General features: G+C 47.1%; 1 protein-coding gene and 1 long non-coding RNA gene across 2 annotated transcripts; one reads left to right on the plus strand and one right to left on the minus strand.

Annotated features, from left to right (window-relative positions):
- Positions 1-576: 576 nt before the first annotated feature.
- LOC119846295 lies at positions 577-22,637 on the minus strand. Its single transcript, XR_005289825.2, has 4 exons — positions 22,383-22,637; positions 10,702-10,795; positions 8,901-9,051; positions 577-1,114 (listed from the first exon to the last, which is right to left on the minus strand). It is a non-coding gene; the product is annotated as an uncharacterized LOC119846295 (long non-coding RNA).
- LOC119846290 (blue-sensitive opsin) lies at positions 16,079-24,801 on the plus strand. Its single transcript, XM_038379721.1, has 5 exons — positions 16,079-16,439; positions 19,470-19,638; positions 22,780-22,945; positions 23,735-23,974; positions 24,670-24,801. The coding sequence occupies exons 1-5, from the start codon at positions 16,079-16,081 to the stop codon at positions 24,799-24,801; spliced, it is 1,068 nt and encodes a 355-aa protein (XP_038235649.1).
- The last annotated feature ends 1,715 nt before the right edge of the window (positions 24,802-26,516 follow it).

Consider the following 26,516-nt stretch of genomic DNA (forward strand, 5'->3'; position numbering starts at 1 on the left):
TTTGAACTAGTACATTCAAACCTCCCTAGGGCGGGGGGATATACCGCTCTGGAGGAGTTAACACCAATATGATTCACCTTAACCAACCCCCACGTTTTTTATTGCTGGACAAAGCTGTGGCAACTTTCCCCCCTGGAGTAGAACATAGTCAGACATAAATTGACTACAAAAGCCTTCCGGGATACTGCATAGGGTTGCAATATCTGTCACACATGTAATGGATGACCAGGCTAGAGCCTCCACAGGCAGCTAGGGGAAGGCTGGTAAATGGAAAACATCATGTGCATCTGACCATTTGAATCCTATGCTCTGACTCTAGGAGCAGGTAAGTCACTTAGCATTTCAGAAAAGAGTTCATTTCTCCACTGCCAGAGAATATTTATTAGATTTCACAAAAGTGCAATTTAGCCTTCCTACACACTGGGTACTCTCTGACCTTTTATTTTCTTATTGCTTCTCCATGTCCCCTCTCCTCCCCTGCATTGTTCCCAAACTGAACAACAGAGCAGGTTAAGCATAGCAAGACGAAATGCTAAGGCACCGAGAAGTGCATTGAATAGCTCATTCGCGGGGGCTTCTTGCACAGCCAAATCAGCCGGAAGATGACGTATGGAAGTCTCTCTCACACAGAGGATGCAAAATGAGGTCCTGGTTAGCCGGTAGGAGAACATGATCACCGGACTCCAGGCCAGGTCCTTCCTTGGGCACAACCCTCCCTGAAATCAAAGGACTTTTTGCCAGAGGAAGGAACAAGTCTAAACCCACAGGGGAAAGAACCCCGGGATTTGATCTTGAGCATTTTGTCAGCCTGGCCCAAGGAGATTATCTGTCAATGTGAGAACCGTAGCATGACAAGAAATAGCTGTTCTCAGTGCTGCTGGGTCCCTAGAGATTTTCCGATAGCTTGAGCTGGATTAAGCCAGCCTTGGATGCATAGGATTTATCAGCACTTTCAATGGAGAGGTGTCTGTTTCATTCCAGGAATCCTTTGTGGTGAATGTTGCAGTTTATCTGCAACTAGGGATAAGAATTCTCTATTTATTTCTTTATCTTGTTTTAGACCGGCAGGGCATTAATTCATTCCGCAAGGAGACGAGGAAATCCAGCCACATATCTGCAGAGTGAAAAGAGAGGCGAGACTCCAATAGGAATAATAATATTTAGCTCTGACACTGTGGATGGACACTTACAAGGTGGGGCAAGAATTCAAAGATTCAAAGAATGCATGAGGAAGTGCAGAGAATCACTCAGAGCTAAAACACGGTGCTGCAATCTGCATGAAATCATTGTTCCATTGAGGTCAATGGCACAACTCCCACTGGCTTCACTGCGACCAAGATTTCACCCCCTGATCCTGCAATCTGGGCTGTATGGTTTCAAAGGCCTGATGGCAGGATCTGCCCCAAACCTGGTAAAACTCCCATTCAGATCAATGGGAATTTTGCCTAAGGAACGAACTGCAGCATCCAGTGATTAAAGTACAGCCTCCTTCATACAAACAACCTCAAAATTCTTAAGTTAAACAGCAGAGTTATGGAATTACAAAATAAATATCAACAGAGGAAGAGAAAAAGAATTATCGTGTTGTTTGTAATTGTCTCGTTACCTTCTGCTTCCATTCCGTTTGTTGTATTTACCTGCTGTCTTTCGCCCAATCACAAGGATTTTTAATGAATCTGTTAGCTCAGGGGCCGTACCCTATGACTGGAGAATTGCAAATATAGTACCTGTATTTAAGAAAGGGAAAAAGGTGATGCAGTAGTTTGATCCCTACTGTATGCAAGGTCTTAGAACAAATTTTGAAAGAGAGTAGTCAAGGACTTAGAAGTAAATGATAATTTGGATAAAATGCAACGTGGTTTTACAAAAGGTAGATCATGTCAGAGCAACGTGATCTCTTTCTTTGAGAAGATGACTGCTTTTCTAGATAAAGGAAATGCAGTAGATCTAATCTCCCTGGATTTCAGTAAATCATTTATACAGTTCCACATGGAAATTATTAGTTTGATTGAAGAAGATAGGGATTAATATGAGAATTGAAAGGTGGATAAGGAACTGGTTAAAGGGGAGACTACAACAGATCATGCTGAAAGGTGATCTGTCAGGCTGGAGGGAGGTTACTAGTGGAGATCCTCAAGAGTCAGTCTTGAGACCAATCTTATTTAGCATTTTTAATAACGACTTTGGAACAAGAAGTGGGAGGGTTTTAATACAATTTTCAGATTACAGAAAGTAGGGAGGTATTGTCAATATGGAGGAGAACCGGAATATCATACATGAAAAATTGGATGACCTTGAAAGTAGAGTAATAGAAATGGGATGAAATGTAATTGTTCAAAGTAATGCATTTAGGGACTAACAAGAATTTTTGCTATGTGCTGGGAATGTATCAGTTGGAAGCGACAGAGGAGAAAGACCTGAGTGTGTTGGTCAATCTTAGCATGGCTATGAGCCACCAATATGATGCAGCCATGACAAAAGCTAATGCAATCCTAGGATGCATCAAGCAAGTTATTTCCAGTCGATATAAGGAGGTGTTATTTCCATTATACAAACACTGGTGAATCCTCATCTGGAATACTGTGTGTGGTTCTGGTCTCCCATGTTTAAGAAAGATGAATTCAAACTGGAAAGTATCAGGGGGTAGCCGTTTTAGTCTGTTTCCACAAAAACAACAAGGAGTCCCGTGGCACCTTAAAGACTAACAGATTTATTTGAGCATAAGCTTTTTCAAGTGAGGTTTTTACCCACGAAAGCTTATGCTCAACTAAACCTGTTAGTCTTTAAGGTGCCACCGGACTCCTTGTTGTTTTTGTCAAACTGGAAAGGGAGCTGAGAAAGGCTATTAGAATGATCAGAGAAAACGGAGAACCTACCTTTTGAGAGGAAACTCAAGGCGGTTGGCTTATTTAGCCTAACAAAACAAAGGCTGAGGGGAGATATGATTGTTGTCTATAAATACATCAGAAGGATAAACACCAGGGAAAGAGAAGAGTTATTTAAGTTAAGAGCCAAGGTTGGCATAAGAACAAATAGATACAAATTGGCCATCAACAAGTTCAGGCTTGAAATTAGAGGATGGTTTCTAACCATCAGAGGAGAGAAGATCTGGATCCACCTTCCAAGGAGAGTAGTGGGGGCAAAAAACTTAACTTGTTTCAAGACTGAGCTTGATATGTTTTTGGAAGGGATGGTATGATGAGGTTGCCTACAATGGCATATGGCACATCCGTGACTGCTATTAGCAAATATCTCCAACGCCTGGAGATGGAACACTAGATAGGGCAGGCTCTGAGTTACTACAGAGAGTTCTTTCTCAGGAGTCTGTCTGGTGGGTCTTGCTCACAGGCTCAGGGTCCAACTGATCATCATATTTGGGGCCAGGAAGGAACTTTCCCCCAGGTCAGATTGGCAGAGACGCTGGGATATTTTTTTTTTCACCTTCCTCTGCAGCATGGGGCACAGGTCATTCACTGATTTGAACTAGAGTAAATTGCGGATTCTCTCTAAATTCAAGTTTTTAAAACAAGATTTGAGGACATCAGTAGCTCAGCCAGAGGTTATGGGCCTATACAGGAGCAAGTGAGGGAGGTTCTGTGGCCTGCGATGTGCAGGAGGTCAGAGTAGATGACCATGATGGTCCCTTCTGGCCTTTAATTCTATACATCTATATACTTAGACTATAAGCTTTTGGGGTCTCACTCTATGTGTTTGTACAGCACCTAACACCATGGAGCCCCAAATCCTTATCAGGCCCATAGTTGGTATCACAATACAAATAATAGTATTAAAGAAAGTGGCATAGATAAGAGACAAGAATGAAAAGAAACTTACATTTGAAAAGAAGAGTCAGCAGTGCATAGAGAGACAGGGAAATGGATTCAGACGGCATGAGCTGCAAAGAAGAAGGTTCTTGCAAAAAGGGACAGATTTAATGTTCATGGAAATCAACAGAGCACCTCCTGTGACTTCAAGGCGCTTTGGATCAGGTCCAAAGAGTGGCAACACAGGGCTTGATTCTGCCCATATTTCCCGCAACTTTGCATCCTTGCACCACCCTTTGCATCCATGCAAACTGGGTATAACCTGCTCCCAAATCAGAATTCGTTGCTCACTCCCGCTTGTGGCAGCATTTTTACATGCACTACGCACAGGCAGCAGAGAATCAGGCCCCTTATGTAAAGGGACAGAGAGGAGGCCAACATGAGCTGAGAGGAAGGAAAGAATCCAATTACGGGATAAAGGGCGAAGAGAGAAGGTGCATGAGGTGGTCTGGAGTACATCCAGACGAGGCTTTAAAACAAGGAGGGCACTGAAAAGAGGGCAAAATTAAAACACCTGAAACACAATCTTAGAACGTGCTTCCCCCACGTAAACAAGGATAAATAATTCAGGCATCTCCAAAATTAGAGGCTTGCAGATTCATTTTAACGGAGGGCAGCTACCAGTCCCTATTCCAGTGCCAGCCTCTCTGTACTTTAGATCTGTTTCTCCTGGCATTGCCACTAGAGCTGGTCATATTTTTTTCCGCTGAAACATTTTTTCAATGAAAAATGGCTTTTTGGCAAAATGAACATTTTCATTTTGGTTGAAATTTTCCAGTTCTGACATTCCCCTGGGTCCCACTCATCCCAAGTTATTTGGTAAATATCTTTTGGGAAGAGTTTTCAGTTTACTGGTCTATTTTTGATAAAAAATATTTGTTTTTTGGTTGTCGAAATGAGATTTTTTTTAAAACAAAATCCAAAATTATTTACCAAAAATGTTTCTCAAAAACATTCCCCCCATCCCCAAGTGAAAAAACTGGAAAAAAAATTCTTGGGGTATTCTGAAAAAAACAAACTTACTTTTTTTTCCAAAAACCTTTTTTTCTTCAAAATTTCTCACAAAAAACTGGCATTAATTAATATTTTTCACTTGTATTGCGCCTATAATTTGAGGATCTCAGAATGTTTCACACAGAGTAATTAAACCTCACAACACACCTCTGAGCTATTCTTATACACATCTCTCGGAGTTCGGCACAAAGAGGTGAAGCCCAAAGAATTCAAACCATCCATAGTTAGGTACCTAAATAAATGGCCCGATTGGAAGATTCCTTTAGGGAAGGGAACAACCTTTTGTTCTGTGTCTGTAGAACAGCTAGCACAATAGGGTGCTGGTCCATGACTGTGGGTCCTAGATGCTACCACACTAGAGATAATAGATAACAACACAGGTACTGAGCACCCATCATTCCCATTTAAGTCCAAGGGTGCTGTGGGTGCTCAGCACCGTTGAAAATCAGGCAGTTTTTTGTTTAGGTGCCTAAAGTTAGGCACCCAAGTCTGAACATGCTGGTCTAATACAGTGACTCAATGGGAGAGGCAGGAACAGAGCTCAGGTTTCCTGATTCCTTCTCTTCTACTTCTACCACTCGGCAATGCTGCTGCTCGCCCTGCCCCTTCTAGACTATTGTGTGATATTTTTAGAAAGGAGAGCAAAGCTTGCTCAGAGTTAATTTCGGTAGCAGCAAGCGAGGGAAGGTCTCATGGGAACAGACAACATTTTCCTGCTTGCATCACTGATCACCCATGTTAGAAGATGTCTTTGGTTTGTTTCACAGCAGCTAACGGACACATGAAAATGTGTTTGTGCTGCATTGGGTTAGCAATACCCATGTCATGTAGCAATATACTAGATATGAAGTAATATTATCTAATCTGTAAAAAGAAAAGGAGTACTTGTGGCACCTTAGAGACTAACAAATTTATTTGAGCATAAGCTTTCGTGAGCTACAGCTCACTTCATCGGATGCGTTTGGTGGAAATGCTACTCTGAAACCTATCTAATCTGTGTCTTCTAAGGCAATAAAATATACTACCTCCTGTTTTCCTGTTTTTTTTTTAAAAGTAGACAGTGCCACACACAAAAAGACTAAGATCTGCAGCTGTTCTGGGATCCCTTGTTCTGTGGGCAGGAGACGACCGTGTCCTAGAGAACCCTACTTTTCCATATCAACAATTTTTGGGGCTGTCCCAGGGATGCTATTGATCAGTCGTGATGAGAGGGGAGGCCCATGAATGAGAGGGGAGATGGGGTATGCTAGATCCACATAAAACACATGGAACTGACTGATCTTTTGAGGGCTCTTGTATTTTTGCGGTGTACCTTGCAAACCTGTGCATTCCAGCAGGAAGTCTGGAGAAGGCACTATGAGCAGGACCCTGAGAGGAACAGAGACAGCAAGTCTTGGGAACAGACCCCGCTGGTGGGCCCAACACAGAGATTTCTGAGCAAGCTGCTACTGTTCAGGGAACGCTCAGTAGTGTGTTGAGGGAACTAGGACTTCGGGGGGGTCTGTCTGTAAATAAACAAGACTGTACCTGACTCATAGCATCAATTTCTCCTCCTAATGAAAACAACCCTGTAAAGCCTGGAATACAGACAAACCATGCAGGCCAAAGAGGAACGGTCTGCACCCTGCAAACGTGTGTGTTTCTCTAGCCGCCAGAGGGTTAGGAGCTTCTGCTTAGACCCGTCACCTGCAGTAGTTAATCCAGACTTGAAAACATCAAACTGAATCGTAATATAGATCTGTGCTCTACTTCTCCCTGTCACACATTTAAATCTATTTGATCCAGCCTAATGGACTGATCTACTGGTTTGTGAACACACATCCTGCTTTGGGCAACACAGCCGACAGCACCTCACAGATCATGACCTGTCACTTCCACTCAGGCTCACCTCCACCATGAGCTTCTGGGAATGAATCCAATTACAGGCTAAAGGGTTTTCTTCTCCTTCCATATGGTCTCCATAACACTCCGGCTTTATCTCGTTTTAACCCCTTTCCCGGCAGGTGAGCTCACAAGCCAGGGATAAGCAGCTCAGCTCACCAGCTACGCACAGTTCCTATCTGTCCTAGGGAGAGGGACTTCTTTTGGGGGGGAGGGAGGCAAAGAAGAATGCTACAGTCCCAGATTTGCCCTCTCCCTCCCCAGGAGGAATGCACAAACCTTTCTGAAAAGTGGTATCCAGGTCAGGGCATTATTTATAAACCTGGCCAAATGGGTTCAATTCCCTGCTCCGCCACAGACTCCCTGTATGACTGTGGGCAAGTCACTTATCCTCTCTGTGCCTCAGTTCCCCATCTGTAACATGGGGACAAGAGCCCTGCCTTATGAGCATATTGGGAGGATAAAAATATTAAAGTCACTATGATAATAGCCATCTAATTACCTTAGCTAGATACCCCCACCTCTCCATGCTGGGACCAGGGCCAGCGTAGAGTCCTTGCAGCAGATCTACACCAGCTGAAGGGGCCTTACTGTGACTGAAGGTCTGTCTACACTTGAAATGCTACAGCGGCGCAGTTCTCCTGTCTCAGCTTGCTCACTTAGAATCTTCCTACCGCACAGGGGACAAATCACTTTTCCTGTTATTTAACACACAAAGGCCTCCTTCTTCATCGGAGAGTCACCGAACCATGCAGCTGGGCCAGCGGTAACATCGTTTCATCATTCCCTACGGCTCCCTCAGCCATGCACCTTTCAAATCCTATTGTGCCACCAAAGCCTTTCCCTTTTGGCCTGCGCTAAATCGTTTTCTCTTTGTTAACCTCTGCACACCGGTCAGAGGGAGAGAGGATGTTATGAAGCAGGGAAGGGGATGGTCGTTGAGGTTCACAAGCTAACCACACCAGGCTCCTGAAAGGGTCCAGCATTTGGAAGAAAGGCAGAAAGTGGAGAGACGGCTCGGGAGGAATTCATTACAGAGCAGGCACTGAGACGTGTGACCCTTTCAGATTGGGAGGGGGTGAATTCGGGGCATCGGTCAGAATGAGGCAGGGAAGCTGGAATTGCATTTCCCTACAATGCCCTTGACCTTTGAAGAAACAAGACAACTCTGATCTTGGTAGGGATCATGACTTGAGTGGCTTGTGACTCAGACTCTGGGAAAGTTTGGGCTTTTGCCTGATGAAAATTCAGCTGCAAAAGAACTATGGGTACAGATCCTCAGCTCTGTAAACAGGTGCCCATGCCAATGAAGTCAATGGAGCTAGACCAATTTATGCCAGCTGAGGATCCAGCCTGATACAATTTGGGGGACCAGATGGCATAGAGTGGTTGGTAACAGGAGAGAGGACTTTTCCTCTCTGAATTCAGTCATCATAGAGGCTGAAAGTTGTTGCCATCTGATGGTAGCTTGTGTGAAACGATTTGGACGGTCTCAGTTCCAAGCATCCCCATCACAAATACGGCCATTTCCTTGCTGATTCTCTCTCAGAGAGGACAAAGAAGTGAGTGGGCCAGGGACACCAAAGTCCTCTCTCAACCCTAGAGGAGGCAGGTGGATCAGAGTTGTAGGGGAGTTTGAAACGTTGCTATCTAGGTACTTATGTGACCCTCACCACCACTGTATCAGAGCACCTGCCAATCACAAATGGACATTTATCCTCACAACTGCTATTACTCCCTTGGGGAACTGAGGCACAGAGACTAAGTGGCTCGCCCATGGTCACACAGGAAGTCTGTGGCAGAGCTGGGAATTGAACACAGGCCTCCTGGGTCCCAGTCCAGTGCCTTAATCACTATCCCTCCTCCTGCAGTACCTGGTTCTGCAGACAGAGGAGAACTGGGATCCCCAGGGCTGTCAATGCAGTGATTTAAGTCATTTGGCATATAGCCTCTCATCCAAGTCCAACCCATTTCACAGCCTTTTAATGAAGGTTTCCCATTTACTATTATTGCTTTGTATTACGGTAGCACCTAGAGACCCTGATCATGATCAGGGCCCCTTTGTGCTGAGTGTACAAACTATACTATACTATACAAACACCTAGGAAGAGCATCCCGAAGTATGTGTGTGGGGTGGGGAGGGGATGGAATTGCCAGACAGGGCCCAAATTTCCCATTTACCTGACTGGTATGATGATGTTCATTCAATCGTGCAGATCTCTCCAAGAGGTGTCATACGAGGTTTCCTGGCCTAACAGATACCAGATTAAAGCTATCACTTTCCATTTTCATTACTGATGCATAGAAGGTTGGGGGAATCCAAGTTCACATCCTGGAAAAAAAAAACAGCCGTCCTCCCCTGTATCATTTTCTTCCTCTGAGTTGACTTGAGGCCTTTAGGTATCGCTCTGACTGCTGCTGACCTAGCGAGAACTCTAAATCCACATCAACCAAGGACCAGAGCTTGCCGCACCTAGTTTGATCTTTGCTCTACCTACACGTTAACCTTAGGCTGCAAAGGGAGAAAACTGAGCTCATGAAAAGAATGATGATGCTGGAAAGATATCTGCCAGCCTCATCACTGGAGCCCGAATAGAAGTCAATGGAGCTAATCTGAGTTACATCCGCTGGGTATCTGATCCCGAAACTTTATCTCTGAGTGCCAGCAAACATGGAGCCTACCAATTCACCAGCATCTGGACGTTATATGTAAAACTGGGTAAAATTTTCAAAAACGCCTCAACGGTTTAGGAGCCTAAGTGCTACTGAAAGCCCATGAGACTTGGGTGAATTTGAAAATTCTATTAGCTTCCCTTAGTTTTGTAGCTTCAGGCTGGTGCATGGGTGTCCACTGGAATTTGATCTCAATACCTGACAACTTTGGTAAAGTTCAAATCCAGATACAGGATCTAAATTCAACACATACAATATTTCCCATATTTTGTGCTCAATCCCATCTCTAAAAGGGGTCAGTCTACCTCTGGATTCATCCATCCTTCACCTCTATGAAAATTTGGAATTGGATCCAGGTCTGAACTTTGTGGCTGGAGCCCACTTCTACTGAAAATCAAAGAGCTTTTTCTATGGCATCCGATTAGATCAGGTTACATTCATGTCCATAAGCATGTGAGGATGCAGGCACACTGAGTTACTACTCCAGCCTTTTGCCTCAGGAGACCTAAGTTCAAATCCACAGAGTCCTCTTGACGTTCATCCTCCAAAACTGAATACAAGTCCAGGGACTTCTAGCTAGTCTTTCATGTAAACTGGTCCATGTACGTGAATCTCTTTGGATACCATATGACTTTCTTCCCAAACTCCAGATGAACCTTTCCTAGAAGTCCAAAAATATCTGGCTTAGTTCCTCCTCCTTCCCCAATTATTCTTCATTTTGTGTGTTTACACTTCTAAGGAGAAGACGTGGAAGCACAAAAATGTTGTCAGGATGGCTATTTTCATGAAAATATGTCTGGAAGGTGGAAATGCACATTCCCATGAGATTCCCGGCCCACATTTTCAGAGGCTGCTCAAGATAATGTGCCATCCTAGGCAAAACTTCAGCGTCTGCCCCATTTCTCATAGGCCTAAGGTGGCAGATTGGGCCCAGCTGCCCCTCCCTCATGACCCAGGGTGACTGGAGCAAATCTGAGTGGTATTGTGACCCTATGTACCAGGTCACAACACCATACACTCAAATTTGGCCCAGTCACCCCTCTGTTATGATGAAGGGGCAGCCAGGCCAAATCAGCCACTCTAGATAACTACCCAAAAATCTGCTGCCGTAGGCAGCTCCCTAGATTGCCTATAGCTAGGCTGGACCCTGCCTGTTTGCAAACAAAAGTTCAGAGAAACATATGAACTTTTGGATGCTCATCTGAATGGACCCTGAAGTACGAACCTTTTAAAAATTGACTCATTGTGGGAGAATCCAGTTTTGGTACATTTAGAAACCTCTGCCACTTTCAGGAGGGGTATAAAATACCTTCAAGGAAATGAGTCTTCAAGACTTGATGGCAAGGGAGCTCTCTGGAATGAAGGGATGTTTGTGTTTTACCAGCGAGGAACCCGAGGAGAGTCTAGAGAGGAGAAAGAATCAGGTTGGATCATTTTGTGACTTGGTGCACCATAGTTACTTCTCACGCGTGTATCAAGATGGCATTAGCCCCTTTCCAAGGGGGTAGCCTGCCTATCTGGAACCCTTACTCCGGGGCACCCCTGGTTTCAATGACCTGATTATTCTGGTCTCCGACAGCCATGTCCTACTTCTCTGTCCTTTCAGTCCAAAGCTGGAGGATCAGAGCATGCCAGCGATAAAGATACCATTCTTCCTACCTCTTGGCCTTCCGTTCCTGCCCTTCAGCTCCCTCTTAAACCTCCCTCCACCCTGGCCCCACGTACACACAGCTTTTGGGACGATCTAGTTTCTCCACGGAGATGATGCTGACTTTTTCCATCCACCTCATTTCTGAGGAAGGTGGGTGGGGGGAAGGGACCGAAGCTTACAGTATTAACAGATCAGGGTCATGTACGCCACCATATGTCACAGATTAGCAGAAGAGCTCTGTTAAGAAGCCTTAGGCAGTTCTCCCATTGCAGCAGCGTCCAGCATCCTGAACTAAAAGTGGGGAGCTGGGACAAGGTGGGAGCATATGAGTTTGGGGCTAGTTCAGACCCAGTTCTGACTGATTTCACGGAGCAACGTGACCTCCCCTTGACTCAAATTCAGCACTGAGGAATCAGGGCAAAACCTTCCTTTCTTTCCCACTTACTCCCTCAGTTTGAGTGTGAGTCAGACACACTTTTTCCTAAAAAGAAAAGGAGTACTTGTGGCACCTTAGAGACTAACAAATTTATTAGAGCATAAGCTTTCGTGAGCTACAGCTCATTTCATCGGCATCCGATGAAGTGAGCTGTAGCTCACGAAAGCTTATGCTCTAATAAATTTGTTAGTCTCTAAGGTGCCACAAGTACTCCTTTTCTTTTTGCGAATACAGACTAACACGGCTGCTACTCTGACACTTTTTCCTGACACTCTCTCTCATACCATCTCCAGACCTTCTCCTTTCCAAACAGCCACCTCCTCATTGCAGATCATGCACCAGCCTCTCCAGTTGCCGCTTGATTTGCTGTCCATTCTCCCTGCCTGGGTACAGTTCTGAATAGCACCCAAGCAGGCATTTACCAGGGAGGTAGGGATGCTACCAGCATTCCAGTCACTGGGGACAGCCTGCACCAAGTTCCAGGGGAGTCAGTCGACAGCTGGAAGGTTTTTAGCAGCTGGTGCAAACAGTATTTTCCTCTTCCCAGCGGGAGTCAGGCCGTCAATTCTTGTACAGCACCTAGTACAATGGAGTCCTGACTTAGCTGATGCCTCTCTAGGAGTGCTGTAATATAACTGCTAAACAATAATAACGCTCCAATGCCGTGTCCACCCAAGTCTACTAAATGAACCCTTGGTTGGCTGTGGAGATCCATGGCTTTTCTCCGCCTCAGGGTTGAAATAATATGAGAGCTGGTTCTTGTTACTGTATTTCCACCATCTGCAATACTTTATAGGAAGGTGCTCAGCCAAGCACAGAATGCATATAATGACCATGCTTGGGAACAACAGGGTTTGAACCCTGGCTCTTCAGCGCTAAAAGCACAAGCCACTACTGCTAACGGAGCAACTCCTTTAGCTATCAGCTGCAGTACACTCATTCTCCTATAAACTGGGACACTAAATTGGGACTCGGACTCATGCCTGCCTCAATCTGGGTGATGCACACAATATTTCATCCCCGATGCAGAAACAGAAAACAGCCCAAGAAAAACAAAACACAAATAATTAGGTATTTAGGTTCCTGTGAAACCTGGTGGCATGTTTTCCCAAGCTTAGATATTATGCTGATGAGCACAGACAGACAAACATATATGGGCATAGTCAGACAGATATGCCAGCTTTCTGCAAAATTAAATGCTGACTCACTGTAGCTGCAGTTTCTGGAAGGAGTTAAAGAGCCAGGAAAGGCCCAGCTGGGTTAATTCAACTATCTTATTGCCTTGCCATGGCATACTCGTAGACCAGACAGGTTCTTGCAGGGCAGTCCAGGTCAAGGAGTGGAAGCAGAGCCAGAAAGACCTGAGGACTCCTAATTGGCCAGTATGTTGTAATGAATTTTATACACCACCTAATGTGGCTAGCTGAGCCACTCTGGGAAAAGGGGACAGGCTGGGAGGCCACCACAGTGTTTTCCCCTCCCCAAGCCTGGGAAGGGAAGCAGAGTGCAGGAATGAAGGGAGGCACCACTGGGAAAACCGGTGACCTTTATTGCACCTCCAGGGAGAAGTGGGGGCCACTACAGATCACAAGGGGAGTTTTGCCATTGACTTCCAGCAGGCAGCAGGATCAGGCCACTTGGGTGTGTCAGAGACAACAGGAGTCATCTACTGCCTATACCAGTGGTTTTCAGCCTGTGGTCTATGGACCCCTGGGGATCCGCAGACTATGTCTAAGATTTCCAAAGGGGTCCGTGTCTCCATTTGAAATGTTTTAGGGGTCCACAAATGAAAAAAGATTGAAAACCACTTACTTTAAATAAAGTGTTCGAGGGTTACAACGCGATGGGACTGGGAGTCAGGACTTCTGGGTTCTACTTCCACAGCTGGGAGGATATGTGACCTACTGGTGGGAACTGATGGGACTGGGCATGGCAGTCAGGATTCCTGGGGTCTATTCCCAGCTCTGATAACAACTAATTGTGATGACTCAATACACGCTGATTTACTCATCTGTAAAATGGGGACAGTGATACTTAACAACGCTCTCCTGTTCCTGACCTGGGAAGATATGATCCTTCTACCAATGACAAACCGGAAACATTTTCACTAAATTTCAGGTTACAGACTGTTTGGCTCAAGGGGATTAAATATATGAACTACCCCTTTTAATAACACATATGCAATTGCATGCTTGGGACTTTGACGTGCTGGGGGTTCTGCGCCCCGGTCATGTGCCCGCTTGTTGGCATGTATCTCTTTGAAGACGGGGTCCTCAGAATCTCTAGGGCAAAATGACATGATAGGGCAGGGCATGGGAAAGGGGCTATAGAGCTTTTCACTTCTAAATCACTGGTTTGAATTGAGGCCAGTTTGGAAATGCTTAGAGATTTAGCCATGTAGTTCTGATCCAGATTCCAACTTCTGTAAAATCTGAGAAGGTTCAGAGCTGGAGTTCTGGTTCAGATCCATCTGACGTGGATGATCCCAAGCTACAAAGTTTGGATTTGGAGCTGAACATGCCCAGGGGTTCTGGTTTAAGAACCCAGCAGGCAATGGAATTCATTACCCTCTGGTAGCTGTTCCTCCAAGAGTCTGTGTGGAATGAGTCAATGGCTCTGACTCCATGATATCCTTTTTTTAAAAAGCTCATCCCCCAAGGCATGGCAGGAGCAGGGTGAGAGGACAGGGTTATACATTCAGCACACTATGCAAAGTGGAAGGAGGAGACATTTCCCAGTCACTATATCCCTTCAAAGCACTAGGGTTTTCCAAGTGCAGGATCAGATGTTCAATTACATGCAATCAGGTTTCTGAAGTAACAAAGACCCAGTGCAATCCACCTCCCAGCTAAGCTGCACCAGGGGCTGCAACAAAGGATTGCATGGAAATGAGAGCCCAGCAGAACCATCTGCATTTGTTCTTGCTAGTTCCATTTGGCAGCCTGGCATCGCAACAGCATTTGGCTTACAAAGTAATTCAGTTGAGACGTCAGCCTAGAAACCCCAGTATTTATTTAGACTATAAACTCTTTGGGGCAGGGACAGTCTTTTTGTTCTGTGTTTGTACAGTGCCTAGCACAACTGGTTCCTGGGCATAACTACGGCTAGTAGATGCTACCACAATGCACCCCAATAAATAACAATAATAATAACAACTTCCTCCTGAAGGGCAGGAGGTAGGCAGGAACTGGCCGTGGACAGGAGTGGTTGTTCAAGAAGAGCCTTGCAAAAGAAGAAGGCTGGTTGCTTCCCAACATGTGGACATGCCCAAAGCTGATGACATCACTCAAGTACATTTAATGTTGCAATGTTCCAAGGCACCTATTCAGATGCCATTCCATTGTGAGCCAGTTTGGGTGTGGGTTCAGGTTTGCCAAGCTCTGCAGCTACGATCCAAAATCCAAGCATTGTTGCTTCAGCCGTCCCTATGATGAGGCCTCAACCTGCAGTGAGAGGACCTGATTCTGCTCAGAATCCAGTTCACTATTTTGAGTATTCAAATGTTCATGAAACCCATACATTTCATAAATTTTAGCATGAACAATTATTAATCTGAACGTTGGAAGGGTTAGAGTCATTGTTTTCTGTCTGAAGTTTCAGACAGACAGCCAGTGAGGGAGCAGAAAAAATACCATGTGACTTAAGTGATCAACCACATATAGCAAATATCAAATACTGAACAGTCCAAGCAAGCAGATTTCAAACAACCCAGCAGTCAGAAATTGCTTTTCCAAATTATTTGCTGAATATTGGCAACTAACAAATACAATTGCAGAAGCAAAAACAATTGCAGGTAAAAAGTAGAACCCAGGAGTCCTGACTCCACATCCCCTACACTAACCACTAGACCCCCTCACCCTGTGGAACAGAGCCCATTGTACAGATGGGAAATTGAAGCACAGAGAGACTAAGTGACTTGGCCATGGCCACATGGGGTGTCAGTGGCAGAAATGGGAATTTAACCCAGGTCTCACAACTCCTGAACCATCCTTCCTCTCAAATAATTTGACCAGCTCACCTTCTTAGGTGTTGGGCAGTCACAAGGGTTACCATTTATGTCGAATTCAAGTGGGATACAAAAATTCCTCTCCAATACTCCTATCTCTGTTCTACCATTCTACCCATCTATCATTCTTTCACGATTACCACCTGTCAATTTACAGCTCTGCTCCTGCCTCACCTAACTTCCAAATAAACCAAATTCCTTCAAAGATATTAAACACTTAATGGAAATTAATACGCCTTAAGGCAGGTTTTGGGGCCAACTAGCTGCTTAGAGGGTGCTTAAATCATCAGCCCCTCTCAATCCCGTTGTCCTTGTCACACAAACTTAGCCTAGACCCTAATCCGCCCCTCCCGCCCTCACTCCCTCTTCCACTCCAGCAAAAGTAGGCGAAGGATATAAAAACCCCAGGATCCTGGCACTGCCCGCTCTGGGATGTAGATGAGGGACAACACACCAGCTCTGCATTCTCTTAAGGATTTCTGTTGGGGGTGGGGGGATTGTTTTTTACTGAGGTCGACAATAAAAATAAATTGGTTTTTAAAAAAGAAAGAAACAATTAAATAATAAAGAGCAGCTGCTAAAATAACAGAAGGATGAACGGGACAGAAGGTATCAATTTCTATGTGCCGCTCTCCAATAAAACAGGGCTGGTGCGGAGCCCCTTTGAGTACCCACAGTATTACCTAGCTGAACCCTGGAAGTACCGAATCGTGTGCTGCTACATCTTCTTCCTCATCTTCACCGGGCTCCCCATCAATCTCCTCACCCTCCTTGTCACTTTCAAGCACAAGAAACTGCGGCAGCCACTCAACTACATCCTGGTCAACCTGGCGGTGGCTAATCTCTTCATGGCTTGCTTTGGCTTCACTGTCACCTTCTACACGGCCTGGAACGGCTACTTTACCTTCGGGCCTGTGGGCTGTGCCGTGGAGGGCTTCTTTGCCACGCTGGGAGGTAAGAGCTCAGTGGCGGGAGCTGAGGATGTGCAGGGAAGGGGGAATGATGCATGCGCTTGCCTGGATGGAGGAAGGAGGAGTGAAAGGAAGGTCTAGTTTGCCCTGGGTTTATTTCCAGTTGGAAGCATGCCGTCCAGGCAGGTGGCTTGCATTCAGTCTGTTTCTCCCCATTGAAAGATTCTTGGCTGCACTAGTGGGCTAGACACTGCACGTTTCAGCATGGGCTAGACACGCAAGTAATTACCCAGGGTTCCGGGCAGGTTTGTACAGCCCCATGCTGCCGCAGATTCACTGATCTGGTGACACTGAGCTAGCTATGACATCCTCTAATTGCAATGTAGACATGCCCTATGTGGCATCCGTACATTATGCCACTCCTGGAAGGGTGTGTTGCATTGTAATGCAAAGGTACCACATGGCGAAACGAAATGGCCATGCTACATCCTCACACATCAGTATGGCACAGTGATTTGAGAACCAGCCCAATAACAAGCTATGAGCCATGCCCAAAATAGATTAGGGACTTTTAAAATTGTCCTGGAAGCCCATGATGACTGCAACCACACCAGGAGTTTCAGAAAGGAGGCAATGAAAAGAAATCAGCCCAAGCTGCAAAATTCAGCTAAGGATCTGGGACCAAAAGTTCAGGGGTATTTGAATTGGGAAGGGCTGGGTTTGAGCCCATCGCTAGGTCCACACGAAGGCAAGCACATCTTGAGATTAATCTGGAAACTGCCATGGTCTTAGCAAGATCCTTCACCACTGTTTAGAATGAGCCCTGCTGAATTCTGTGTGGAAGCCCTTCCCAGCAGGTCACTTTCAACACTCATTGGCAGCCTGACTGAAAATGACTCTTCCTTCCACGGTTTGACCTGAAGCTATCCGGCTGAGGTGGCTAATGCGTGTATTTGAGCATCTGCAGTGCTGCTGGGAGCACTCATGTACAGAACTGAGCACCTGAAGGCAGACGCCCAGGTTTGAGTACTGCCCCCTAATACGAAGGCTTTCACCTCCTGGGCTAGGCCAGTCATGTCAACCCGGCCAGACAGTAGTACCACATCAGAGTCCAAGTCAGTGGCCTGCGTCAAATGGGTGGGTCTTTATCCCCTGACAGGCAGCATCACAACCAACATTAATTGGGCCCCCTTATTGGTAGCCTTAGCGGAAGGGTCCTGGACTAAAAAGTCCAAGAGACTGAAATTCCCTTAGGGTGGTTCTTTAGAACAGTGCCTGGGAAACTTACCCCACGTTGTTCCAGTTCTGTGGAGAAGTGGAAGACATCGATAACTAGGGCTGTCATGGGGAATACAAAATAATGTTTGGTGCAACAGTAAGAACTTCAGGAGCATGTAAACTTGCCCCAGGTTGCTAGTGGAAGATGCTATCACAGTTATATAAAACCAGTGGTCCAAAGCAACACATTTTACAGCAGCAATGCTGCAGTTTGGAGCAAGGGCAGGTTTTTTATATCAGAGTAGGGGCAGGTCAGTATTTGGGAGAAGGAAGATCCGATCATTATCAGCGAAGGATAGAATGACCCCATCCGTATTTGGGAAGGGAAAATGAGTCTCCTCTGGGCTAGAGATGAGGAGCTTGGGGCTTATGGAAGAGGAGAAAAGGTCTAAACCTGGGAGCAGAATGAGGGTTAATTGTGTATCAGGGAGCTGAAGGAAGATATGGTTGCTCTCAATAAGAGTAAAAATGACATGGTCAGTCTCAAGGAGTGGAAACAGGGTTCAGTCTATATTTTTGAGCAGAGCTGCACAAGTAGTGCAGAAATTTTCCAGTGACTATCCAGCGGTGTTTTCAAACCCAACTGATCTGACCACACTCGTGGCTCTTTGATCTTTCACTCCTGCAGGCAGGGTTGTGATCGACTCTCAGTGGCACAACCGCTTGCAAAAAAAAGTCCATTTCCAAGCAACGTGAATTAATTTTACATCTCTGTGCTCATCCAACCAGCAAAGAGAGATGATAGCTGGAGACTTATCCGGCCAACCGAACACAGCTCAGAGAGCAAATTCTTGAAGGGAACAGTTTGCAGTCAATGCAAGGAGTTTAAAAAAAAAGGCTAAAATTTCACTGGGTAATTTTCACTCCTGAATACATTTGAGGCAATGGGGATATTCCTGCCACCAGGAAAAGAGGCTCAACAAATCCGGTCTATGCCAGGGATTGGAAATGGGGCCAGGTCTATATTAGGGAGCAGAAGAAGGGCCACTTAGTGTCATCACTAAATCCTTTAGTGAAAAGGCCCCATCTCTGTGCCTGACAACAGCTTCTAACCTTTCACGCTCTTTCAGACCCTCTGTCTTATCCAGGCTTCCCATTTCTACCCAGCAAAGAACAAGGAGAGTCAACTGTGGGGGGAAAGAAAAAAAAGTTTATGCTAAAGGGAAGCCGCAAGAGCTACAGTTCTTCATGAAAGCTGAACAGAGGGTGTAGCTATCAGCGGATGAGCACATGCTGGGGTCATTAACAGGCTTATGGCACAGGCTAAACGCTTATAATCCCCTAAGGTTTGATTATCCTTTGATAAATAAACAGACCAGCACCTGCCTGGGCTCATTCTCCTGCAGTGGGAACACATACCAAATACTCATTTAGTCTCTTAGAGCCATCAGGACAGGTTCAGAAATGGTGCAAGTGAGGGTTCACGCCTTGAGCTGTGTTTCCTTACACCAGTTCGAGACTTGGCCCATTGACTTTAGGGGATGACAAATGACAGGGCCCTAAACAAGACACTTAGAGACTCATTTTGGCCCTTGGGCTCTTTATATGGCCATTTTGGGGGCAGACTCTTAGGCACTGTAAAGGCAGAGTCTGCTCAAGCCACAGTGAGATGGGGAAACTGCAGGGTACTGGATCCAATTCAGCCCTGTGACCCAACTCCTGGTTCTGTACTGTACCCAACAGACCATCCTTCCCCTCTGTTTAGATAAGAGCAGGTTTAGACAAGTTCTTGTCCCCAATGTCCTTTAACAGCTCACTCATGTTAGATTGCTCTGTCTGTCTCTTTCTCCCCCAGGTCAGGTTGCCCTGTGGTCGCTGGTTGTCCTGGCCATAGAGCGTTATATCGTGGTGTGTAAGCCCATGGGCAATTTCCGCTTCTCTGCCACCCATGCCTTGATTGGCATCAGTTTTACCTGGGTAATGGCCCTTGCCTGCGCTGCTCCACCCCTGTTTGGCTGGTCCAGGTGAGTAATACGAAACATAGACAGTATTTACACCATCCGGACAAAGACCGTTATCTAACTACTCGAATCCCAAATACCCAGGTGTCCCCCTACGCATGAGCCCTTGAAGCACGGAAGCAATTATGGAGCTGAACCTGATCTGTGCATCTTGGGTTGATACTGGGGTAATGCCATTGACTTAAATGGACTTACTCCTGATTAATGCCAGGGCTAATGAGAGCAGAATCAGACTCTGTGCTTTGGGATGCTTCCTGAAAATGTAACCTCATGCATCTGGGCATTACAAGCTTCCTCACACAGCTCTGCCAAAGCACCTCTATCCTACCCTACAGCCCCCGCTGCTATTCCTGTCCTAGACTCCCCACATACAGTGCTGCTGATGCACCACCTCAGTCCTGATCTTCAGCATCTCCTGATAGTCTAGTCCCGGGTTTCACTCCATCTCTGCCAATGCATTTCATTCTGGCCCAACATCACCACCTGCTATTCCAGTTCTGAGTCCCACACAGAGTTCAGCTGGGATACCGCAATCCCGACCTGCAACCCCTTCCCTTGCTGTTCCAGTCCCGAAAGCTCTGTGATCAGCCCAACCACAGGAAGTGAGAACTCACCACAGGAAGGGCAAATACAGACCTACATGCTCTTTTCTTGCTACCGCAGAGGGGAAGGGACAAAGGAGCCCAGGCCACCAAGCAAAGAGAGAAGAGACTCTTTGTACTTGCTTGTGAGCAAGGAGGAAGCACGGTCTGCTCATAATGCAATTGTCCAATGCCATAGGCCACCAGCTGCGCTCCGTCGAACAGATGAGTTCTCCTCCGGGGAGCCAGCCACGCACACACTTGTCCCCATTCCAGCAGACACTGCAGACTAACCTAGCTAGAGCACAATTCTGAGTGAAGAAGAGTTAGGGGCCCAATCCCGCAATGGCAGCTCCCAGGGCTAATCCTTACATATAACAGTAAATCCCAGTTAAACCAATGAATTAAGATTAAGATTACACATGGCATAGACCCTATTGTTTCAAGTTGAGCCCAAATATCACATTGGCCAGGAGTTGGGTGGTCAGGACTAAAGCACAGTATGGGAAGCCTCTGCTGTATAGACTCCGTGGATAAACACAGGACTTGAGCATTAAGGAGGGCTGTCAATCTGGTGTCTTTCACATGAATTCACTTGTCATTTCCTCTCCAGCACAGACAAAGCAACTGCCCTCACAACAGCCCTCCTGCTGCACAAATTTGGGACCTGATTCCGAAAAAGATTTACATTTACTCCTGGCAGCAAACCCATTGAAGTAAATGGGGTTACTTGCTTGAGTAAATTTACTTACGTGACTCTGCAGGGATCAGGACATTAGCTATTAAAAGTAACAAAGCTGCTTTTGAGTCATAGGAACCCAAAATCTGATAAACTGTGAAATATCAGAGGGGTTTTTAGTTTGGAACCCCTCTCCGCCCCCCCTAAAAATCTTTCTCTTTATGGAAAAGCACTAAAGAACTGACTAGGGATGAAACCAATAGGATGCTGCAGAAATGTAACTGTGGTCCATTTAGCTCCGCCCACAACCCAAGCTCGACCCACAACTAATATTATTCTGAAGTCCTATGGGAGTTCATAGAGGACGAGATCCATCCTATAGGTCTAATTAAAATCAAAATCCTTCCTATAGAATTTTACAGCAGGGAAAGAATCCTCTTTTGAATTCCATAGGATCCTCTGAAAAGCCTATGGAAAGAATCTTATTCTACATTGAATTCTACAGGCAAAAATTTAAACAGGCGCAAACGATAGATTCATCAATGGCTATTAGCCAAGATGGTCAGGGACGCAGCCCCTCAGCAGCAGGGAGTCCAGGACGCCTCAGAGTTCATACCTGCACTGAGCCATAGTAGATTCCCCGTCATCTCTGCTCCTCAGGAGAAAGAACAGGTGGCACATGGCAGCCAAATGCTCAGCCGTGTAGGGACGGGAATAAATCGCCTGCTCCCCATGGGAGAGAGCGTCTGTCACAACAAACTGATGCCTACATGTCCAAGTGCAATGTGTCAGCGCAGAGCAAACGGCAAACATGCCGCTTTCTCCTGAATGAATCACCGCCCCTGCATGATCCTCTCCCGGGCTGCATGGCCCTGGGGCACGGCGGCTCCCATCACCCAGAGAAGGAGTGCAGCAGGCTCACCAGAGTCCCATGTGGAAGCATGCACTTCTGCCTCACACCAATATGCCAGAGGGATTGCATTGGCAGAGCTGGGCATGGGGAGCCCAGGATTTGAGCAGGGGGTTGGACTAGATGACCTCCTGAGGTCCCTTCCAACCCTGATATTCTATGATTCTATGATTGGCATTGCAGAGGGTGGGGGCTGCAGGTCAGGATTGAAGGGCATGGGCCGAGAAATTTGGAAGGAGCACACGCAATGCCTGGCCACAGCGCCATCGGCTGGTGCTATCATTCTCAGAGGCTCCGGGAATTGCTAATGCAGCACCGTGGCTGCTCAGTGCCTGCCGAGTGACCCATCGTGGCGAGGTTTACCTCTGTGGCTCTTCTGCCTCTACTTCCCCTTCATCTAAGCCCCTCTACGAACTTGCTTAGGCTCCTGTGACTTTCTGAGCTCAATCTCTCCATTCACTCTTCCCCAGTTCTCCCCTGGCTGGCAACAGAGTTTATCCAAAACCAGAACTCAGAAGTCCAAACGCACACAAAGTTCCCCATTTTCCCTTCTTCAACGCCCACTCACAGGCTTTACCTGGCTCAGGCTCTGTAGAACCATGCATGCTCTCTGCAGTGCCTTCTTCCACCAGCTCCAGCACCAGCACCACACAACCTCCTGTGTTCTGGGCTTCCCTGTGTTACTACCAGGCTTCCTCCTGCCTCTGGAAGTCTCAGCTACGCTCTCAAACACACCCTGCCTGCAGGTGCCTGCTGCCTTTTATACTGGAATCACCTGGTTGCTCTCCTGTGGGGCTCATCTTGTAATCAAGGGCTGGCTTAGCCGCAGGGTCTCCAGCCCATGGGCAAGACACCCTGCTTCAATCACAAAGACTCTAGGTCACCTCACCAGTTTCAATCCAGCCCCATTCATGGGGGCCCCTGTGAAATGCGCGACCTAACCCTTCTGCTTTGCTTGCTCTCTCACTCTGCAGATACATACCTGAGGGCATGCAGTGCTCTTGTGGCCCAGATTACTACACCCTCAACCCTGACTACCACAATGAATCCTACGTCGCCTACATGTTCATGATCCACTTCATCATCCCAGTGGTGGTCATCTTCTTCTCCTACGGGCGGCTCATATGCAAAGTCCGAGAGGTATGGTATGCGTTGAGCTGCTCAGGTTTGACAAAGAGAGACAACGAGCATGAGGGGGTAGAGGGTGTTGGTCCTCAGCTGGAGAACAGGCTCCCTGAAGCACCAACAGCACCATCCAATGGGCAATACAAGCCTGCATGTGTTTGGCCAGGCCAGACTAGACAATCAGAGTGGTCCCTTCTTGCCTTGGAATCTATGAATCGCCCCTGGTGTTAGCTCTGTTCACTCCCCCATCTCCTCTGGAGACAGGCCCAGGCTTAGCAAAGAGGCAAGAGAAATAAAACTTCACACCCATAATTTATCAGCGGGAGGTGAGGGGGCTCAGAGCCTCCCAGGGGGATCGAAAGCAGGGACGATTCTCTGCAAGCACAAATCAGGGTCACACGCGTGCCCCTTTCTGCCTCTCCTTTCTCCAAGTAAGGAGAGTTTATCGGCTGCACTTTATGACTTGGTGGGTGCTACCTTGGGTGCGAGCCATTCCACGTTCCATGTGTAAATCTAGTCTGTGCTCCAGAACTAGTCCGGATTCTGAGCAGTGGAGTTGGCCTCTGCCCCTGGATCTCATCCATGTTCTGTGCAGTGGTTAGATCCCTTCTGGGCATAATGCAATACCAACTGAAATGCCTTCAGCCCAGGGGTCAGCTTTCCCAGCAAAGGGGTTCAGACCTGCTCTCTGTTCCCTGACTCCAGCCATGTCAGATATCCAGTTCTCCCTAGTTTGCTTGGTGGGAGACAGCTCAGCATTGTGCAACACGCTCCTTGGCTCACTGCCCTCTCCTACTCCCACAGGCAGCTGCTCAGCAGCAGGAGTCGGCAAGCACCCAGAAGGCGGAGAGGGAGGTGACCCGCATGGTGATCCTAATGGTTGTGGGCTTTCTCTTGGCCTGGACGCCCTATGCCCTGGCGGCATTCTGGATCTTCACCAACAAGGGGGCGGAATTCTCCGCCACTCTCATGTCAGTGCCTGCCTTCTTCTCCAAGAGCTCCTCTCTCTACAACCCCATCATCTATGTCCTCATGAACAAACAGGTGAGACTCCCAGGGCCAGGCAGAGGAACCCTCCCTGCCAAAGCTGTTCCTGTCCTAGGCTTCCCCCAGAACTCTCAGGGTGCACCCTGAACCTGGCCTATAGCACCCCCTGCTCTCGCAGTTCTGCGTCCCCAGCCAATGCACCTCAGTCCTGACCTGTAGCTTCCCCCCTGCTATTCCATCCCTGGGCTCCCTCTACTCAGCTCTCCAAATGCACCTTGATCCCGACTTGCAGCACCCCTGCTACTCCACTCCCTGGGACACCACCCAGTTCTGCCAATGCGCCTCAATCCCAACCTACAGCCACTCTATTATCCCAGTCCTGTGTTGGTGCTGCCAACGCTCCTTGATCCTGACCTACAGTCTTCTTGGTGCTCCAGTCATGAGCTTCACCACAGCTGTGCAGATGCATCTTCCTCCTGCCTAATAGCACCCCCCTGCTATTCCAGTCCCAGAACAAATTCCAGTTGAATCTGGTATGTCGCTTTCTGCCTTAAATTTGTTTAGTGCTGCCTGTGCAGTTGGAACAGCTGCCACGTTTCACCACAGGGGTGGTAGCATCTCTGTAGCGGGCGAGGTGTTATATGTAACTCAGCAAAGTGCACTTTGTCTGGTGATCAGAGGGACGGCTCCACTGGCCATTGTGGATGTATGTGCTGTGCAAAGGTGCCACTGCTCTCTCTCTCCCCCCTCAGTTCCGTAACTGCATGATCACCACAATCTGCTGCGGTAAGAACCCCTTTGGGGATGATGATGTCTCCTCGACCGTATCCCAGAGCAAGACCGAGGTATCCTCCGTCTCCTCCAGTCAAGTGTCACCAGCATAGATCGTGGACAGTTTGAACTTGGGGGACCTGCCACGCTCTGGGATCAAGAAGTAGAAACTGACGCACCCACGTACCCTCTGGTCCACGAACTTGTCTCATGCGATTACTCCCTTGAACACCCATCATCACATATCACACCTGCTCAGGTGTGCACAGGAGAGCCCTTCCCTGTGAAAATAGCGGTGTCGATTCTGAATGTGGCCCCACCCTGCAAATAGCTATGCACATATGGAACCCACTTATGCAAAGGCTCACTTGTGCATTTGCAAACCACTTGTGCAAGCAGCCAGCTGTGCAAATATCAAATAATGAATTCTGAGCCCTCTCACACAACCCTTGCACACCCTGCTGCACACACTCACGCAAAGCTAGTACCAACTTGTGCAGACCTTTGCGCTCACTTATTCACGACCTCCCGCCCTCTTGTGCGCATAGATTTAAGGAAATAAAGTGTGATTTAGGTTAGTAGGGGCTGAAGAGTTTTGGTGAGAGAGTGGTCCCAGAAGCTAACCCCTTGAGCTGTGCTGTCCATGCATCACACTCTGTGATGCAGCTTGTGTCACATGGAGTGAAATAGCCCTAGTGGTAACATACAACAATGGAGGGGAAGTTGTCCAGCACCCTGGTGCTTGATGGGTGTTTTTAGAACTAGAACAAGCTGGCAGCATCATTTCTTAGCTCTGCTTCAGTCCTCAAGGGCTGCTGCTGTGGCTCCATTTCTAAAATAACACCCCGTTGGGCTCCCATTGCAGAGATAGCACGATGGAGAGGTGAAGTGATGTGACCAAGGCCACAGAAGGGGTCAGTGGCAGAGCTGGGATTACAAATCAGGAGTTCCTGGCGCCCATTCTCATTCCACTAGAGTGGACCATGATAATTCAGTATCAATGCTAGTGGAAGCAGCTGTGGGTACCGCGCTCTCCTACAGTTGTGCCAGCTGCATCCTAGCATGTATAACTTGCTGGCAGAGAGGTGATAGCTCTCAGTGGTCAGAGAACTGCAGGACTTTTCAGTGTATTTACCATCAAGCACCACTGCAAATGATTCAGTGCAAGAGGGAATAATGCAGATCCTAGAAGACAGCCCGGTAGGTAGAGCGCGGGCAGAGCAAACTCTGGTTTAGCTTTAAACCCCCTTCCTAAAGTGCTTGTGCACGTGTGTGAGCTGGATGTATGTAGCGACATGAGTATGTGTGAGCACAAACCAACATTGTGTGTGTATACAAAAGTCTACAAGTACATGCATGCACAAGTACAAGCACCTGTATGCATGCAAGTCTGAAAGTGTGTGTGTGAGTGGATGCAGGACGGGAAGACATCCATCCCTTGCATTCTCCCCAGAGCTCATGGTTCCTGGCATTATGCTCTCTCCTTGGTCGGAAGCTGCAGTGGAACACAACAGCAGTTCACTCTCATGTTTCTGTGGTCTGTAATTCCGTCTCTGTTCCTTACTATCTTCTCCATCCTCTCACTCACATAGTGGCCAGGAGGGACGCTACCTTGTTTCTTTGCCGGGCTGCTGCCCAAGCTGTTGCATGAGGACTGGAGAGGATGAATGCAGGGCAGCACGCCTTCCCCTGCACCATTTTGAGCAGAGCAGAGCTGATGCAATGCAATGGGGCAGAGCATGAAATAAACTAGCAGCTCTCCCAGCTCCTGGGTTTAAGCCAGACCCAGACTGAAGTACAGCAGGGTTTTTCCCAGTCCCTCAAGCTA

This window comes from Dermochelys coriacea, chromosome 21 (assembly GCF_009764565.3).
Source record: "Dermochelys coriacea isolate rDerCor1 chromosome 21, rDerCor1.pri.v4, whole genome shotgun sequence".
Classification (NCBI taxonomy): Eukaryota; Metazoa; Chordata; order Testudines; family Dermochelyidae; genus Dermochelys; species Dermochelys coriacea.